At 35.0% G+C, this 19,460-nt stretch overlaps 1 protein-coding gene across 2 annotated transcripts in view; it reads right to left on the minus strand.

The window, feature by feature from the left end:
* Window positions 1–19,460, minus strand: part of EIF5B (eukaryotic translation initiation factor 5B) — a 64,887-nt gene that overhangs the window by 24,430 nt on the left and 20,997 nt on the right. Inside the window, exons 2-10 of one of the 2 annotated variants that reach the window (XM_010991910.3) lie at window positions 16,979–17,104; window positions 16,793–16,877; window positions 15,479–16,154; window positions 14,232–14,449; window positions 13,690–13,840; window positions 6,597–6,692; window positions 6,023–6,112; window positions 4,405–4,479; window positions 740–1,023 (exon numbers count right to left, since the gene is read on the minus strand). In XM_010991910.3, the coding sequence (XP_010990212.2) occupies window positions 740–1,023; window positions 4,405–4,479; window positions 6,023–6,112; window positions 6,597–6,692; window positions 13,690–13,840; window positions 14,232–14,449; window positions 15,479–16,154; window positions 16,793–16,877; window positions 16,979–17,104 (1,801 nt within the window). Of the gene's footprint in view, window positions 1–739; window positions 1,027–4,404; window positions 4,480–6,022; window positions 6,113–6,596; window positions 6,693–13,689; window positions 13,841–14,231; window positions 14,450–15,478; window positions 16,155–16,792; window positions 16,878–16,978; window positions 17,105–19,460 lie in introns of both variants that reach the window. The other variant, XM_031441109.2, reaches the window with a different exon arrangement.

Here is a 19,460-nt window from a genome sequence, read left to right on the forward strand (position 1 = left end):
CAATTTTTAACAACAGATCTTCTTAGTCCTTAAGAAATTCAGAAAATATACTCTTTTTAGACTTTACAGAAGGAAAAGTCAATACTGATACATAGGTATTAAAACAAAAAATTGAAAACTAGAATTATACTTGAAAAGATTAAGAAAAGAAAAGCTATAAAGTTTTTAGCTTTAAAATAGTTTAGTATCCTCAAGTAAAGTGGTTTGTAGTGTATTATTTATGCTAAGCTGACATAATTATGAAAAGTTTCTCTTGAAGTTAAGTCTACTACATTAAGTAGGAAAAACACAGTGAGCCTGCGAGGTATGTGAACTTTACTGAACAGAAGTCTCGTTAACCCACAAGATTTAAACAACTGAAGTGAGCAAGGTGCCTTAGACTGACGAACCTAAATATACAAGGCAAACACCCAACTAATGTTTATAACTAGAGGGTGTAAGCTCAGAATGCCTCTGCATACCTATAAACCATCACTCAAAGAACACATTAAAGTTTGAAGAAAACAAGAAAAAAGTGATGAAGCAATCACCATTCTGACTTGGGTAAGGGAGTGAGGTCCCAGGGGAGACCAGTGTCAAAGACCTCTAACGTCTCAACGTTACAAAGACTGGACAAAGATACCACTCTGAGACTGTGTTTTTAAAACTGCTCATCATCAAAAGCCTTTAGTCGTATAGTTTTAAGTATGAGAGGAGGAGTGGAGAGGAAAGGGGTGAAGCAAAAGGGACAGATAAATACCTCAATCCTCCGTTTTGCTTTGTCGTAAGCCCGTTCCTCTTTAGTTCGGTCATCATCAGAGTCATACTCAGATTCTGAGCTCATTTCTTTACTTGGCTTTTTCTCTAATGTTTTCCCCGCATCCTTCTCATCGGACACCTTTTCATCCTCGTCATCACCGTCACTGCCTTCACTTTCTCCTTCTTCTTCCTCTTCCTCTTCACTCTCTTCTTCCTCCTCCTCCTCCTCTTCCTCCTCCTCCTCCTCTTCAGGGTTTTCTTTTACTTCTATAAGCACTGTGTTTTCTTCTTTCAGGAAGAGAGAGATTTCAAAATAAATGAAAGTTAAAAACAAGATTTCTATCAAGATAGAGACCCTAAAGGAAAAATTATACTGAAAGTGTACTAAGGCAGTAACACCGTATCATTAATTCCAAATTAATGTTTTCATATATCATAAATGCCAACTGGTGTCTACAAGCTGCGACGAAGATTTTCGTTTAACAGTAAAAATTTAATGCATTAATCCATAAGCTAACAAAAAAGAAAAGCATTACTAAGCCAGGATACAAGAGAGGACAGAAACCCAGGGAGGTGAACACAATACTCAGTACTTTTTCCCTCTCTGGGTCATTTGCTGATTCTGGCGGGGGTAGCTGAAAGGCTATGTAGTGCTTTCAATGGCCCTTTAAAGTTTAGGGGTCCAGGCACTGGAAGTTCAGGCCTACCAAGGATTTTGGCAGGGCAAGGTGGATGGACTTTGGGTAAAGCCCTTATGATGCGGTGAAATCCTGAAAAACTGCACCCTGACAGTAAGGACACACAGGAAGTAGACAGGACCTCCCCTTTTCTGGCAGATCACCCCCAGATTCTCTCAATTCTAAATGTGGAGTAAGATGATACTATATTGCTAGTTCACCCAGACTCCTGGTAGATGTACAAATAAACTCTCTCTGGAGGGAACAAACACTAATTTTGACATCAAACTATTTCTACAGTTCTATAATATCCAGCACAAAATATAAAATTAAAAGCCACATGACGAAACCAGCCTTTACACACCTACAAGGCTTTCATATATTGAAGTTATAAAAACAAAATTATATTTTAAAAAATATTTTATTGTTTGTTCGTTTGGGTGGGTAATTATGTTATTTATTTATTTTTAATGGATGTACTAGGGGCGGACTCCAGCACCTGTGCACGCTAAGCACTCTACCACTGAACTACACCCTCCCCTCAAGACAAAATTTTTAAGAAGACTATGCTTCTAGAATCCAGGGAGCAATAGGTAAGATTAAAAAGTTTAGAAAGTAACTAAAAACTATGAAAATACTTAAATGGAAATTCTAAAACTTAAAAATACAGACGATAAAATTGAGAACTCAAGAGATGGTTTTAACAGGAGAGTACAAACAGCTGAAGAGAGAATTAATGAACCAGAAGACAGATCAGAGGAAACAATCTAGAACGAACCATGGAGACTCAATAGGTGAAAAACACAGAAAAAAGGAAAAGATACAATGATATAGTAAGAAGGTCTACCACAGGCCTAACTAGAATCCCTAAGGGGAAATGATGGCTTATAACACTGCAAAACTGATAAAAACATACATTCATAAAGCCCAATAGGCAGAGTAAATAAAAAAGAAAACAAATCTTGCCATATCATAATAAAACTGATGAAAAGCAAAGACACATAAAAAATTTAGGCTGATACCTAATATTTGAACAGAAACAGTAAAAGCCAAGAAAAGGGACTAATATCTTCAAAGTGTTAAACGAATAAAGTTACAATAAAGAATTCCTCATTCAGTATTTTACCTTCAAGAATAAAGATGAGATAAAGATATTTTCAGAAAAGCAAAAACAGAATGTCTCAGGAACAGATTCATACTAAAGTAAATTCTATAAGGTATTCTTCAGGCAGGAAGAATAATCCCAAATGAAGATCAGAGTACAGGGAGAAATGAAGCACCACAAAAAGCTAAGAATACAGGTCAACTTAAATAAACTCTGACTGTTAAAAACAAAAAAAAGCTATTATGGGGTTTAAAAAAGAGAATTAAAATAAACGAGAACAATGACATATAAATCGAGAATTGGTCAAATGTTGCTTATGTTTCTACAGTCTTTACATTGCCTGGAAAGAAGGTAACAGTAGACACTGATAGTTCAAAGATCCACGTTAATTCTCTGGAGTAACCACTAAAAGTAAGCAGAAAAGTATAAAACTACCCAGCTCATGGAAGGGAAAAAAATGAATAAAAAAAAATCCAACAATACAAAAGATGGTTAGAAAGGAGAGAAAAAGAATCAGTACAAATAAGAACAACTTAGCAAGATGGTAAATATTAAAATCAACATATTTCATTAATTATATCAAATGTTAGATGAAATGGGCTAAGTGTTCTAGGTAAAATATAAAGATTGACAAACTAGATCCAAAAATCCCAATTATATTGCTGTTTAAAGATATAGAAAGAGTAATAAAAAAAGATCTTGTAAATTATCACCGGTGTAGTTATGTTAGTATCAGAAAAGCAGACTTGAAGACAAAAGGCAATGCTAGAAATAAAATATAAATAAAATAAATGATAAAAACAGTCAATTCACTAGAAATATGTAAGATTACATTCACCTAATAATATTGCACCAAAATATGTAAAGAAAAATCAATAGAACTCAGAGAGAAATAGACAACCTACAAGCGTGATGGGAGATCTGAGCACACCACCCTCAGAGACAGAGAGAAAAAGCACACTAGAAAGAAAACTCAGAACAGAATAAAAGACCTGCACAAAATGATCAGCAAACTTGACTAAATACAGAGAACAAGGTACCCAGCTACTGCAGGATATAAACTCTCTCCAGTCATATATGAAACATTTACAGTAACCATGTTTAGCTATAAATTTAGTCAACATATTTCAAAGGACAGAGCCATATATGTTTGCTGATCACAATGAAGTTACAAAAAGATACGTAACTATAAAGTCCCCACTTTTGTAGATTAAGAAATATACTTCTAAATAAATCATAAGTAAAAGTTAATACAGGTAAAAATGTATCAAAAAGGAAATTTTAAAATATCAACATATCATAACTTGTAGAATTTGGCTAAAGCTAGGCTTAAAGAGAAATTTACATTTCTTTAAAATTTACATTTCTTTACATTTCTTAAAAAAATTTACATTTCTTTTCAGCCTTCTTTAAAAGGCTGAAAAAACAAAGAGCCAAACATCTATCTCAAAAAGTTAAGAAAAAGCCAGCAAATTAAACCTTAAAGTAGGTTTTAGTGGTAAAAAACAAAGAAATGGCAAAGAAAAACACTTTTTATTCATAGTGATTAGGAACTAAACTATGTGTTTGTATTATCTTTGCATTATACTTAGAGGCTTTTTGTAGGCTAGCTTTAATAACCTAACGCCTTTTATAACATCACTCTGAAAAGAACAGATTCTAAATCCTAGGTAACTATCTTACAAATAACTTTCTGAAAGCCATTTACTAATAATAAAATCATCGTCCACATGAGGACTTAGGAATGGCAATGGAGAAAGCAAGACTGGTCCCTATCCCCAGAAAAGTTCATACAGTTTTCATAATCAGGAGATAACTTCTTTTAATATATATACACCTCCAATACCCACTGTATTTATCAATGCGTGCTTATGAGCTGTTCACCTTTTTCTCTCTCCTCATCACTAGCCATAGCTTCCCAGTCATCCAATCCAGCATCCTCAGTTTCTTCTTCTTCTTCTGTAAATACAGATTTTCATTAAAGACATAGAAATTATGAGATTGCTTTTAGAAAAAAGTGGAAAATTATGCTGACATAAAAAAGAAATGCTTTAATTATGCAAAAACTACATATACAATTTCATTATCTTTGGAAATAATTTTTCAATATACATAGCACGCTATATTCTTTATAATTATTAAATGCTTCACAATTTCCTGTTTTGAATACCCTATATTAAACTTAACCCAGATTTCATCTATGAGGTAATTAAAATATTAGCAACTCACTGAAATGTTCCTTTAGATCTTAAAAAGGGTACATGATAGCATTCAATTCTTGAGGACAAATAAAATTTCACATCTTCTTTTTGATCTTCAATCTATACTTTATACATAAGAATGTAATATTTATTTTGCTTTAACCTCTATAAATACAAACACTACTAAATTACACAGTTGGAGGTACAGATTTACACTTCTGTTCCAGCTGAAAATAAAAACAGAATGTAATGCTTACAACCCAAAAGTAGCCTGAAAGGTATAATTTTAAATTTAAAGACTTAAAATTCTATTAACTCATTATTAACAATAATGACTCTTTTTACTGAAATCTCATCGAGCAAAACTTTCTCAAATGAAAGATGGGAGTGGGACTTGTAGTATTTCTTTCCCTGTAATAATTACCATTTGGCAACAAGTTTGGGTAAGTCTTCTTGAGGAAGACAAAATGAGAGCCAGAAACACATACTCCAAGCTTGTTCTAAATTAGCAATTCTTTCTAGTGCTACAAATATGACCTAAAATAGTGGACTGCTATTAAGCATAACAACCAGAATTTCTCTTGTTTAGATGTGGTGCCCAGATAAATGATCCTTTTTATCCTGAGAACAAAGAAAAGGACCGATGGCGCCTGTCACCCGTGTGGCTCAGGCCTAACGCTCCCTAAAGCTGCCCCCAACTCCTTGTCTTTAACACTGGTGAGTCTCCTGATTTTACCAAACATACATTTAGCCAATCTCTAGCTCTCCTATCAATACCTAGCCTCATGAATTAGAACAATGTTTATCATTGAAAAAATAAATAAATAGAATAAAAATTTTCCCCATCTCAAAACACACAAACACACAGAATGAATAAGCTGAATCCTCTTACTGACTTAGTAAACAGAAGCTGACCTCTAAGATTCTAAAATGCCAACCTTTATGACTCTTTAAAGTTCTAATTAAAAATGCTTTCAGTGTGCTTCCAAAGGATTAAATAAAGAACTGTTTAGTTCTTGGTACCACCTAAGAATCCTGACCCATAAATAAAAACGTCAGAGAAAATCCAAACTCCTCCATCCATTCTACAAACTGACATTATTGTAAAGAACAAAACCGACTCGAGGTTCACCCCTACACTCTTTCAAAGTGGAAATGACAAGAAATGATTTAGAGAACAGAAAGAACTATAAAGAAAGAGGGCCATACTGCCAGACATTTGGTTTCCCCAAACTAAAGGTAACAAGACAATTTGTGACACATCGTTACTTAATAGGAATTAATTAGTCAACACCACTGGCCTGGCTCCACAGGAGGTGGAGTCTCTTCTTTTTCCGGTACTGCTTGTTCCACAACTTCCACAGTAGCGCCTGATTCCACTGGTTCAGATACTGGGGAATAAAAGGAAAAAAAAAAAAAGAAACCAAGTTCACAATACCTCTCAGTGCATAATTTCTGTTAGGATACCCTGTTAAGTACTGAATAAAAGCCAGCAGCACACACCTAAACTCTTTAGCAAGTTTAGGAAATATTTAAATATCACTTTTTTTTAAAAACAGGAAACTAGTTTTTCTTTCTGCTCAGGAATAAAATGTAAAATTATAGAAAGTTGAGAAGGAAACAAAAACTAAGAAGGACAGTTGTGCTTTCCAGTGTTAAGGATAGTTATTCATAGACGAGGATCCAGATTTTTCAAACAAAAGTACTTTGCCATTAACCTGTCATTTGAATCAGTTGAGAATGATGATAAGAAACAAGGTGTAGGAATTAAGTTTCAATAAGCAATTCTGATTTGTCAACTTCTTTTTAAAAGATTTTGAAGGCCGCAGGAAAAAAGCAAGAGTTTCTAAATCACAGGCTATTTTATATACAAACCTTTATTTTCTAACTGCTGTGGTGTTTTTTTCTTCTTTTTATCTTCGTAAATTGGCCTTTTCTTTGGCAAAGAGTCTTTTGATGGCACTTCAACACCTGAGGAATAAAAATGGAAAACTTCAGAGCTTACAATTCTTACATGTCACCTAAGAAATATTACTTAAGGTAACATTTATTCATCTCAGAGAAACATACCCTAAAATATAGAAGAATATTCATGGAAAACCCTCTTCTTAGTATAAAGTATTTTTAAATTTACATACATTAAAATTCCATAAGCTTGTTGTCCAGTTGTATGACTTTCAGGCAACCACCATCACAATGAAGATGCAAAGCAGTCCCATCACCCCTTCTGCTCTGTGTAGTTAATCCTGCTCACTTCCTTAAGCCTCTGGCAACCACTGAACTGCTCTCTATCCCAAAAGATATGCCCTTTTCAGAACGTCACACACATAAAACTTTACAGTCGGCCTGCCAACATAATGAATTCAAGTGATCCTTTTTACTATACGTACCAATACTTTGTTTCTTTTAATTGCCAAGTAGCATTCCACTGTACTGATGTACCACCATTCCTTTACTGATTACACAGCTGAAGGGCATTTGAGTTGTTTCTGGTTTTTGACAATTATGAATAAAGCTGCTATGAACAATCGCATGCATATTTTTGTGTGAACATTTCTCTGGGGTAAATATTTTGCAGTGGGAATAATCGGACATTAAGATAAGCATGTGCAGCTGTCCCCTGAACAACATGGGGGTCAGGGATGCCAACCCTCCATGTAGTCAAAAAGCTGCAAATTGTCAGCCCTCTGTATCCATGGTTCTTCTGTATGCATGGATTCAACCAGCCACAGATCGTGTAATTACTGTAGTATTTACCACTGAAGAATATCCACATACAAGTAAATCCACACAGTTCAAACCCATGTTGTTCAAGGCTCAACCTAATTTTTCTAAGAAACTTCCAACTGTTTTCCAATGTGACTTTACCAATTCTGCATTCCCACTGGTATGTATGAGAGTTTCAATTGTTCTGCATCCTTGCCAGCATCCGATAAAGACAGTGTTTGAGGTTTTTTGCTTTTTTTTAAAATTTACGTATTCTAATAAATGTGCAGTGATATCTCATCATGGTCTTAATTTGAATTTCCCTAATGTTGAGCATTCTTTCCCTGTGCTTACAGTTCCCTGAAGTGAAGGTTCAAATCTTTCGCCCATTTTTAAAATAGGGCTATTGCTTCTCTTATTGTTGAATTTTGAGTTATCTTTATTATCTATATACAGTCTTGTCAGTTATGAGACTTTCAGGTAATGTGAATTCTCTCAATGCTATCTTTTGCAGAGCAAAAGTCTTTAACTGGACTTCAGTTTTATTATCTTTTTCTTTTTATGGATTATATTATGCTTTTAAAGTTGTAACTAAGCACTCCTTGCCTAACACAAGCTCGCAAAGATTTTCTCCTATGTTTTCCTCTAAATGTTTTACAGCTGTATATTTTATATTTAGATCTACAATCTATTTTGAGTTAATTTTAACATGAGTGAGATTTAGGGCTAGGTTTTTTTGTGTTTTTTTGCATATAAATATCCAATTGTGCCAGTATCACTTGTTGCAAACACCAGATTTTTATCTGTTGCCTTTTCCCATGACAGGAAACACCAACCAACCTGACTCTGTTCTGTTCCATTAATATATTTGTCTATCCTTTTGCCAATATCACATTGTACTGATTACTGTAATTTTACAGTTAGTCATGAAATCAGATATTGTGAGTCTTCCAAGGTTTGTTCTTTTTTAAAACTACTCTGACCATTCTAACTCCTTTATCTTTTCATATATTTTAGAAACAGCTTACAGATATCTACAAAATATCATCCTGTAATTTCTAACACTTTTATTGTGGTATAATTCCTGTAAACTACACATATTTCAGATGTATAATTTGATGAATTTTGATAGATGTATACACCAAAGAAACCACCACCACAATCGAGACAACTAACATTTCCATCACTCCCCAAGAGGTATAAATTTCAAATTCTCAATTCATCCCTCCTCACCCCTTTTACCCCCTGGTAACCATAAGTTTGTTCTCTATGTCTAAGTCTGTTGCTGTTTTGTAGTTAAGTTCATTTGTGTCCTTTTTTTTTAGATTTCACAAAGAAGTGGTATCATATATTTTTCTTTCTCTTTCTGCCTTCCATCACTTAGAATGGCAATCTCCAGGACCACCCATGTTGCTGCAAATGGCATTATTTTATTCTCTTTTATGGCTGAATAGTATTCCATTGTATAAATATACCACAACTTCTTTATCCAGTCATCTGTCAGTGGACATTTGAGTTGTTTCTATGTCTTGGCTATTGCAAACAGAGATGCTATGAACACTGGAGCACGTGTATCTTATCAAATCAGAGTTCCCTCCAGATATATGCCCAGGAATGGGATTGCTGAATCACAAGTCTATTTTTAGTTTTTTAAGAAACCTCCATACTGTCTTCCATAGTGGCTGCAACAATTTACATTCCCACCAATAGTGTAGGAGGGTTCCTTTTTCTCCACACCCTCTCCAACATTTATTGTTTGTGGACTTGTTAATAATGGCCATTCTGATCAGTGTGAGGTGATACCTTATTCTACTTTTGATTTGCATTTCTCTAACAATTAATGAGGTCGAGCATCTTTTCATGAGTTTGTTGGCTATCTGTCTTCTCTGGAGAGATGTCTATTTAGGTCTTCTGCCCATTTTTTGATTGGGTTGCTTTTTTTTTTAATATTAAGCTGTACAAACTATTTGTGTATTTTCAGAAATTAGTTGCCGATCACATCATTTGCAAATATTTTCTCTCATTCTATGGGTTGTGTTCTCATTTTGTTGATGGTATCCTTAGCTGTGCAAAAGCTTTTAAGTTTAATTAGATTCCCTTTGTTTATTTTTGCTTTTAATTCCAGTAGTCTAGGAGCTGGTTTGAAAGAAATATTGCTGTGATTTATGTCAAAGAGTATTCTGCCTATGTATTCCTCTAGGAGTTTTATAGCATCTGGTCTTACATTTACATCTTTAATCCATTTTGAGTTTATTTTTGTATATGGTGTTCATGCTGCAATTTTGACTGGGATTGCACTGAATCTACAAATCAGTTTGGGAGAACTGATATCTTAATATCAAATCTTCCAATCCATGAATGCAACCTCTCTCTATTAAACAGGTCTTTGATTACTTTCATCAGTGTTTTACAGTTTTCAGCATATAGGTCCGACAAATATTTGAATTTAAACTAAGTGACTCAATTTCTCTTTCTTCTTTAGAAGGTGCTACTTTAAATGGTACTATTTAAAATTTTTTGATTTTCAGTTGTTAATTGCTAGCATCCAGAAACACAATTGATATTTGAATACTGGCCTTATCCAGTTAACCTCACTTATTAACTGTAGGATTTTGTGTTTGGGGGTGGGGTAGATTCCATGGGATTTTCTATGTAAACAATTGTCGTCTGTGAATACAGTTTTACTTCTTCCTTTCAATCTGTACACCTTCATTTCTTTTTTACCTAATTGCCAGAGTTAGGACATTCCAGTGCAATGATGAATGACTGTGATGAGAGTGGACATCCTTGCCTTAATTACAATGTTAGGGTTCAATATTCAGTCATTCATCATTAAGTCTATTAGCTGTATGTTCTTTGAAAATGTCCCACATCAGGGTAAGGAAGCTCCCTTCTATTCCCAGTATCTGAATTTTTATTGTATATGAATGTTGAATTTTGTCAAATGATTCTTCTGCATCTATTGAGATGATCATGTAGACTTTCTTCTTTCGTCTATTAATATGGTGAAATATTTATTAATTTTTAAATACTGAACCAAGTCTGCATTCTGAGGGTAAAATCCACTTGGTCATGATAGATTATCCCTAAATTTAAATATATATAAATATACACACATAAACATGTATTTATATAGTTAACCCTTAAATAACACGTTTGAACAGCACAGATACCCATATGCAGATTTTTTTCAGTAAATACATACTACAGTACTGTACAATCCACTGCTGGTTGAACGCGCAGATGCAGAACCATGGATACAGAAGGCCAGCTGTAAATTTATATGCAGACTTGTGACTGCACAGAGGAATGCCCCTAACCTCAGCATTGTACAAGGGTCAAGTATTGCAAGAGTCAAACAGCTAATATCTTGTTGAGAAATTCTGCATCTTTGTTCGTGAGGGATATTGGTCTGCAGTTTTCCTTCCTTGTAATGTCTTTCTCTCACTATGGTACGAGGGTAATGTCATTCTCATAAAATGAACTGGGTAGTTCGCCAAGATAATCTTCATAACTGCCAATATTTCCTCCTTAAATGTTTTGTAGAATTCCCAAAGTGAAATTATAGAGACCTGGAGTTTCCTTTGTTGGAAATCTTTTTAACTTAGTTAAAATGTAAACAGATATAGGACTATTTTAAAAATAGATACAGGACTATCCAGGTTATGCATTTCTTTGAGTTTTGGTAGTATCATTTAAGGAATGTGAACTTGTTATATACTTAGTAGTTACAAGCTAAAGGCTACAGAACAGACTGGAAAGGTGATCTGCTACACATCTCAGAGTAATTATCTGAAAACATCTGCAGATACCTACACTCCCTAAGAACACATTTTGGACTCAATAAATAAGTTTTATATTATTCTAGGAAATCAATGTGGTAAATGACCTTTACCTAACAAGGTAGCTTTGAAAGACATAGTGAAACATAACATTGTAGTATCTTTTCATAAGATGACTCAATGAGCGGACTGTGGAAAGCCTTATAGAATCATGGGTGTAGAGGGCCAAATGTAAATTTATATGCAGACTTAAAGTTAAGAAGTTTGAACTTTCTTATTAATAGAGAATAAGAAACAAATAAGGGGGCAAACACTGGGCAGCACTATGAAGAATAAGAGACTAGGACCAGAGATGCCTCTTCAAAGACCATCTCCTCCAAGCCTTTCCTAAAGATTTATGCCCAGTTCATCATTTTAAAGTATAATTCTCCTCTAATCTCATAAGTACAAATCAAACTACTCCATAAAACAGCATTTCTGTTGGCAAATTATTGGCAAATTATTCACTGCAAGGTCCCATTCCAATTTCTCCGTGAGTGCTTTTAGCCTGTCAGAAAGTCACCAGTCAAATCTGGTATTTGGGTGCTAGCTGTATTTGTTCTTTAGTTTCATTTTTCAATCAAGAATAAAACTTTCAGAAATCTAAGTACTATGATTCTCTACATTTACTGCTCCCAGCTGAATACATAACACAACGAAGGAGTCACATCGATAGTTAAACCTTAGCTCTAGAACCTTGGGCAAGCTGTTCAAGCTTTGTGTCTCCACTTTTTCATCTATGTCATGGGAATGAAAATATGTATAAGATTTTTATGAGGAAATAATCAATGTCAAAGTAGCATCAGTTACATACTAAACACATAATAAACGGTAGCTGTTACTGTAATTATAGCATAAGCACCAAAATTACTATAATATAAAAATCTGTGGAATGTAGGGATAGGAAATTGAGAGTTCCCAATACATACTTCTCATTGGAGCAAAGACACCATTTTAAATCATCTTACCTGTCAAAAACATAACTAAGTAAAGGTCCAGGTTGTGGTCTCTAAACTAAAAGGAACCAAGGCTCCTTGGGTAAACAGTTGATTTCAGGTCTAGAGGAGAAAATGTGCAAGACGTACTGGAAATATCTTGTGGCATTAGAAAGCAAGGACAAGGTCTAAGAATATTGTGGTCATGTGAAAAAGTCACAGGAACCCACCTAAATGGACTCCTGCTAGCCAAAGATAGTATATTTTGAATATCAAAAACATAAATGACTTCAGGAGATGAGAGCATATCAATTATATAAAACCCCATTAAAAGAAAATGATACATATCCAAAACAAAATTAAACTCATTGGTAACCCTTAGAGGTTGCTAGAAACAGCAATTATTTTGCAAATTAGTAAAGAAAGGAAAAGAATCAAGCATTTATCCTGATTTTCTTGCATGAAATGTATTTCAGGGAAAGTTTTTTTTTTTTTTTGAGAAAGAGTCTACCTAATAAACGCAGAAAGACCGAATATCTGCAATTCCTGATGAAATACTAGATATAGGCAATGGTCACCAATTGGACATTAAAATTATTATGTGAAAAGTCAATGAAGAATTTTTGTAATGAATGGACAAAGCTGCCGATACCTAAACTCAGTGATCAATCTTGACATCACTAGAAGAAAGACAACCAGACCATGTGCCTCCTCATACGAGGCACTGCGTAGTACACAGCACCACTAGGAAGTAGCCAAATTGCTAGATTTAAAAATCACAAGACATAGTGAAGTAGATTAGCCAACACCAGGAGAACACAATTAGGTAAATCCAGAACAGGAGAAATTCTACAGAAAAATCCAGTCCCTTCAACAAATAAATGGCATACCAAAAACAGGAGTGGTATCAATGAGAGACATATTAACCAAATACAACATGTGAATCTAATATGGATCCTGATTCTAAAAGACATTTTGAAGACAAGTGGAAAAAATTAAACATGCACAGAAAAGCAAGATGATATCAAGGAATTAATTTTGTTAAACGTAATAACATATACTATGCTTGTATTGAAAAGTAAAATGTCCTTACCTATCAGAGATACACACTAAAGTAAAACATGAGTAAAGTAATATGGTATCTGGAATTCACTCTAAAATACTTAAAGGAAAAAAAGTAAGTGGAAGGGGACAAAACAAGGATAAATGCCTGTTGAAACTGTTGAAACTGAGTGATGGCTACCTGAGGACTCATTTTACTATTCTGTATTTGTGTTTAATTTGGGAAGCCCAAAAAAACTCATTTACAGACATACTATCATTTACACACACATTTTTATCACAGTATAAATAATGAAATTATCTCATCTATTCCTTACATTACTAGACTTTTTACAGCATTTTCATAGTAATTCTTCTGATTCAATTCTCCTTTTGACCATTACAGAGATGTAAGCGCACAAGAGAAGGTTCTAGACCGTTCAGTTAACTAAGAATACCACCTACCCTGAGCTTGTAGAAGTTTAAGGGTAGCTTCAGCTCTGGCTCTGGCTTCTTTCTGGGATTTAGTTAAAAGTTTCCCTTCTTTTTTCAAGCGTTCTTTCCTTTCCTTTTCTTTCTGCTTTTTCCTTTCTCTTTTCTCTTGTTCCAGTCTTTCCTATAGAAGAACACATATCAGACAAAACTTGTATTAATGAAATAGAAAATTTAAATGTAAACAACACAAAATTCTAACAAAGCTCTTGAGATACATGCAAAGAATTGTTAGGAGATTCCAAATGGAAGTACATACATATGAATATTAATTAATACTACATGAGAGTAGACTATGTGTTGGCAATAACACATAAGCAACTTCTGTCTATACCTGAGGAAATGAAGGTAGGAGTTTCTGTATGTCTTCATCTTATTATTTATATCAAAACAATAATGTAACTGAATTACCATGCGACTATGACATTTTTAGAATTGGAAGGCTAGAGATATTCTATGAGAAGAGGTTTTACGTAAAACACAATGTCAATGTCAGCAGCTTCATGGAAACATACCTCTTCTTTACGCTTGGCTTCTAATTCTTCAAGTCGTTTTATCCGTTCTTCCTCTTCTCTCTTCTGTCTTTCTTCTTCTTCTTTAAGCTTAGCCAAAGCTTCCTGCATAGCTTTAACTGTGGCTTTGCTAGGTCCTTTTTTCTTCTCTTTCTCTTTTTCCTCCTTCTCTCCTTTCTTTTTCTTCTTATCTTTTTTCTTTTTGTCTCCTTCATTGTCATCTACCAAAAAAGAACAGAGGCAAAGAGTTGTTTTGAAAAGTTATTTCCTAAGGTAATAGTGAGCAAACCCCAGAATTCAGGGACCAAGACAGGGTCTTTAGCCATCAAGGCAACCTGAGCACTTGAGTAGCCAGAACAGCTCAGCACAACTCAGCTGGCCTCCTTAGAAGCCTACAGTGCTGGTGTTACTCTGAGCTGTCCTGAGGAGTGCAAGAAGACAGGAGGATCCTGTCAGCAAGAAGATACACTGTACCTAATGCACCTTCCTGATTCATGGTGTCTGAATTCCTAAATTCTATAGCTAGTTTTGCTTCTGATGCTGACCTTAAGGGGATATTAGGAGGATAAAGCACAAAAATTCCAAGCACTCTTTAGCATAATGCTAAAGATTATGAAGCTACTTTCAAGGTATCTCTCTTCAAAGATGTCCAGATAATGAAAATTTGAGTGGTTAAATATGGTATGTCAATTTTCCCATTAAAAGTTTTCTAGTCTGAAGAATAACTGTGTGAATCATTTGATCCTTCTTTTCACTCTGAATAAGAGGGGGAAATTTAACTAGAAAGCTTCTTTTTGTTCACTGGTTCTGGTACAAAAACAATGCTGGCTACTGCTTAAAAGACATGAACTAATTTTAGCATGTCACTCTTTCATTTCATAGACTAAATTAGGTTTTTAAAAATGGGAAAGAATTCAGATATTATCTCACACTGAGGTATCAACAGGAAGAATTAATTTTTCATTAGGCAACTTCGTCATTATCAGCAGCAAAAAACTTTTTCAGTGAAATTCTGCAAAAATCCTAGTTTGTGTACAAATCACTTGAGAGATATTTTATACTACATATATAAATGCTTAACAATGAAAATCAAATAAAAGAGTACTTAGATCTAACTGCTAAAAAGCTTATTACGACTAAGAAACTTTATAACCAAGGACAAATAACAAAATGACCTTGGGGCATAATGAGCAAAACTATGACTAGTTAGGAGTCAAGCCTCTAGCCCTTTCCTCTGTACCATCACCAACCTTCGGCAGCTGTGGGGGCCTCTCCTCTCTCTTCAGAGGCAGGAGGTGCTCCAGAATCATTCATCACTTTGGATTTTACAGCTTCCTCTTCAGATTTCTTTTGAGATTCTTTGGGTTTACTCTGATCCTTTTTACCAGATTCTAACTCTTCTTTTTCTTTCAGCTTCCGCAGCTTTGCCTTTTCTTCATCCCGCTTTTTTCTCTCACGCTCTTTCTTTTCTGCCTTCTTTTGAGCCACTGTCTTGATTTTGAAGGAGGAGTCATCATCTTCATTCCCACTCTCTACATTAGGAGCTGGCTTGTTTTTCTGATTTTTTTTCTGTCCTTTCCTAGACTGCAAAAATTCATCTGACTCCTCACCACTTTCACCAGAAGAATTCACTCTGGTGCGCTCTTTAACTCTTTTACTGTTATCCTCATCCTCTTCTGACCCGTCCCACTTCTTCTTTGATTTTAGAGCTTTCCCTTTAGCTTTTTTGGAGAGTTTGTTAAAATCATCATCATCATCACTCCCAGAGTACATTTCCACTTTGGGTTTTGCAGTCTTTTTTGACTTTGAATCTTTATCTTCCAATTCTTCACTATCATTATCTTCAAAACTTTGTTTTTTGCCTTTCTGTCCTTTCTTTTTCTTATCTTGTTTTGAGGTGGATTCATCTTCATTATCTTCTGTTGGCTGAAAAATTTCCATTGTTAGAAATATTATTTATTTTTTAACTAATTGAGACTCTTCAAAGTCATGTACTTCATTAAGCACACACAGAAAAAAATTCTCAAAATAATTTTTAAATAAAGTCCTTTTTTTCAAACAAACAAACAAACAAAGGATGCAAAACTCAACCAAGCACCAGAAGCCAGTATAGGCCTCAGGCACATCTCACAGAATCCAGGTGCTCTGAAGCAAGCACTTATCTTCAGGCCACATTTACTACCTTTTTCAAATGGCATAAAAAGTGTAAGAGAAGAACTGAAAGAAAATATCTATCACTTTCTCATTACACTGAGGTGTATCCAAATTCAAAGGATGGAAAGGAAAATAGAAAATTGGAGGTAGTAGGAACGGGAAATGTATTTCCAAACATACCAACAGACAACATACCACAAAATACCCTAGATTCCCAAATAAAGCATCTTCATATCTGTGAAAGGTTTTAAAATACATTATTTCTTTCCTAAAAATTGTTTTCCCCCTCTGGTATCACATACTGTAGAAACTTTTAACCAACATATATACATTGCTCAAGTTTCCAAATGCAGCCCCTAACACAGGCACTAGGAAGAAACATGAACAGGCAACAACGATCTGTCTTTCACCTTTACTGCAGTGGTTTCTCTGTCAGCTCTGATGCCTTGAGCTTCCCAAGACAATTCTTCCAGTTCTTTCAGGATATCGTCTTCACTAGAAATGGATTAAAATACATTATGAGGTACTGGATTAGTTTAATAAGTGAATCTAGTACCAAAGCTAATAAAAATCAAATATATTTAAAATATACTTACTCAAAATCTTGCCTCTTTTTCTCTTTTTTCTTTTTCCCCTTTGACTTTTGAGGTTCCTGTTCCTTGGCAGCACCAGCTCCTTCTATTTCTGCAGCCAAGGCATCAAGATCAATATCATCCTTGGCACTTAAACGAAAAGAAAGACCTAAATGTTACTCAAGAGCAAAATAACCACCACATTCACTAACAGATAATTCTCTTTCGTTTTAGCATTTTTCATGCATGAGCAGTCCACTGAGAAAAATCATTTGGCAAGTTCTTTCAGGACTACATTTGAGTTATATTTACTTATCAGTCTCTCTGTATCTGCTTCAATAAGTTTCTGAATTACACTTAAATCAGGAGTTAAAATGAAGCACTACAGGAAGAAAATCTAGGTAATCAAGAAAAGGAAATTCACTGTTGTTGCTACCAAAGGTGTTTTTTTGTGTGTGAGTATCTGAATGGAGTTATTTATAAAATGAAGCGATCTTAAAAGATAAAAAGATTCTTAATATTTGATTACCAACAATATAATCTTTGGACACCTATGCATTTTTTACTTGGAATAGCAGAAATTTTAGAGCCAAAAGGAACTTCCAACTAGTTTATTATCTCATTCGTGTAAAGGTGCACAAAGTTTGAATGCTTCAGCAAATCACTACCACACCTTCAAATCTCTACCACACCTTCAAATCTCACTGAATTAGGAATGATTCACTGAGTAAAACAAAAAAACACCCCAAAATCTAGAACCAAACCTCCTCACAATCTTTTAGATCCCATCCCACAATGTCCTCAACTACCAACATTACTTGGAGTAAACCAAACTAAGTTCCAGTTAAAACCGACAGAAAACGAAGGACAGTCTGAGATGTACAAGTAGAAAAGGTGTATGAATTCAAATAAATGATACAATAAGAAAACAATAACCTCACACAACATGGCCTTCACTAGTGGATGCCTTGTTATAAAGATGCTTCACTCCAATAAAGAGAATTCCTAAAGAGAATAACTTTTAATTATATGATAAATATAATTTTAAGATTATGTAACAAGACACTGAGGACATAGGATTTATCCTCAAGGAGCTGAGTAGAGAGAGAGAGCAAACCAGTAAACCAGGAACTGCAAAATGCTAAGTGCCATGAAATAAAGGAATTTACTGTTTTTATAGTTAACCAGAATTGAAATGTGTTCCCTTTTGTCCTATATTTTAGACAGTGTATTTGAAGAGGATCATAGAACACTGAACCACTGCACTGATGGTGACTTCCCAAAGCACCAAATCCAGAATGAGAAAATCAGACACCTCCTAGCAGAGGAGCAGCCTAGAATCAGGTACTGAAGGAGAAACAGGAGTTAGCCAGGCAGAAAGGGTGCATATACATCAGACAAATTGAGTACAAAAACCTAAATGCAATAAAGTGGCAATAAAGTGCATGGTACCTCGGGAGGACTCCTAAAAGGGTGTCTGAACCACCTGAGAAGCTTTTGCTAAGTTACTTATTTCTTGAGCCCATCCAAGATCTAGGGAACCAGAAACCGGGGGTGGGAACTAGGCAGGGTATTTTTAGCCATCTTTTTTAGGTCCAATTTGAACAGTTTTTCTTTTTTTTAATAAATGAAGAAATTGAGGAACAGAGAATTTGCCCCAAATCACACAGGCAAAGGTGGGATTCTGAACCCAGGAAGTTCCAAGTCTTAAGTCAAAGATTTTAACCCTGCTGACATTTTCGAAAGCTACCTCCAGTATAAATGGCAGGGCAGAACCCCAACTAGCTAGAAGCAGGAAAAGTGAGGAAGCTGCTACAGTTAACTGGGTTGACCAATGAAGAACACGTGACCTGCAGCAGCGACAGGCATTAAACACTAAAGGGATCAATCAGCAACACTGAAGTGACCAAAGGGACACATGCAGAAAGGAGGAGGGACGAATCAAGGATGATTCTCAGGTGTCATCAGGTAACAGAAACCTAAATCTGGCCCAGCATCAGATCAACCAGCAGCATCTCCAAAGGCACCTCTGCCAGTATTTCACACTACAGCAGCTTCTGAAAACAGGGTGAGATGGGAAGGTGGTTAATGATGAAAGCTTGGCACCTCACCTCCAAAGACTCGTCAGCACTCACCTAACCTGTATTCATCTCATCAAAATAGCTTATGATTGGCTATATTTCCACAGTATTCATTAACAAGCATCTCTAGAAAATAGAACATAGGACTACATCTGCATGCTGTTGAGTACGAAAGCCTTTTCTGGCGAGCAATAAAAATTAAGTCTTTGAGTGCTTATCATGTATCAGACATTGTGCTGACCATTAGACATACTACATTTTATATCATTTAATCCTCATAACAACTCTGTTAAGTTTAAAGATGATGATAAACAATTTACAAAAGGCCATCGAGTTAGAAAGTAGCATATCAGGAACTCAAGCCCAACTCTGACACTAGAATTGTACTGTCTTCCTAGAAAATAGAGGAAATAGAGGAACCAAGT

This window comes from Camelus dromedarius, chromosome 33 (genome assembly GCF_036321535.1).
Source record: "Camelus dromedarius isolate mCamDro1 chromosome 33, mCamDro1.pat, whole genome shotgun sequence".
NCBI classification, from domain to species: domain Eukaryota; kingdom Metazoa; phylum Chordata; class Mammalia; order Artiodactyla; family Camelidae; genus Camelus; species Camelus dromedarius.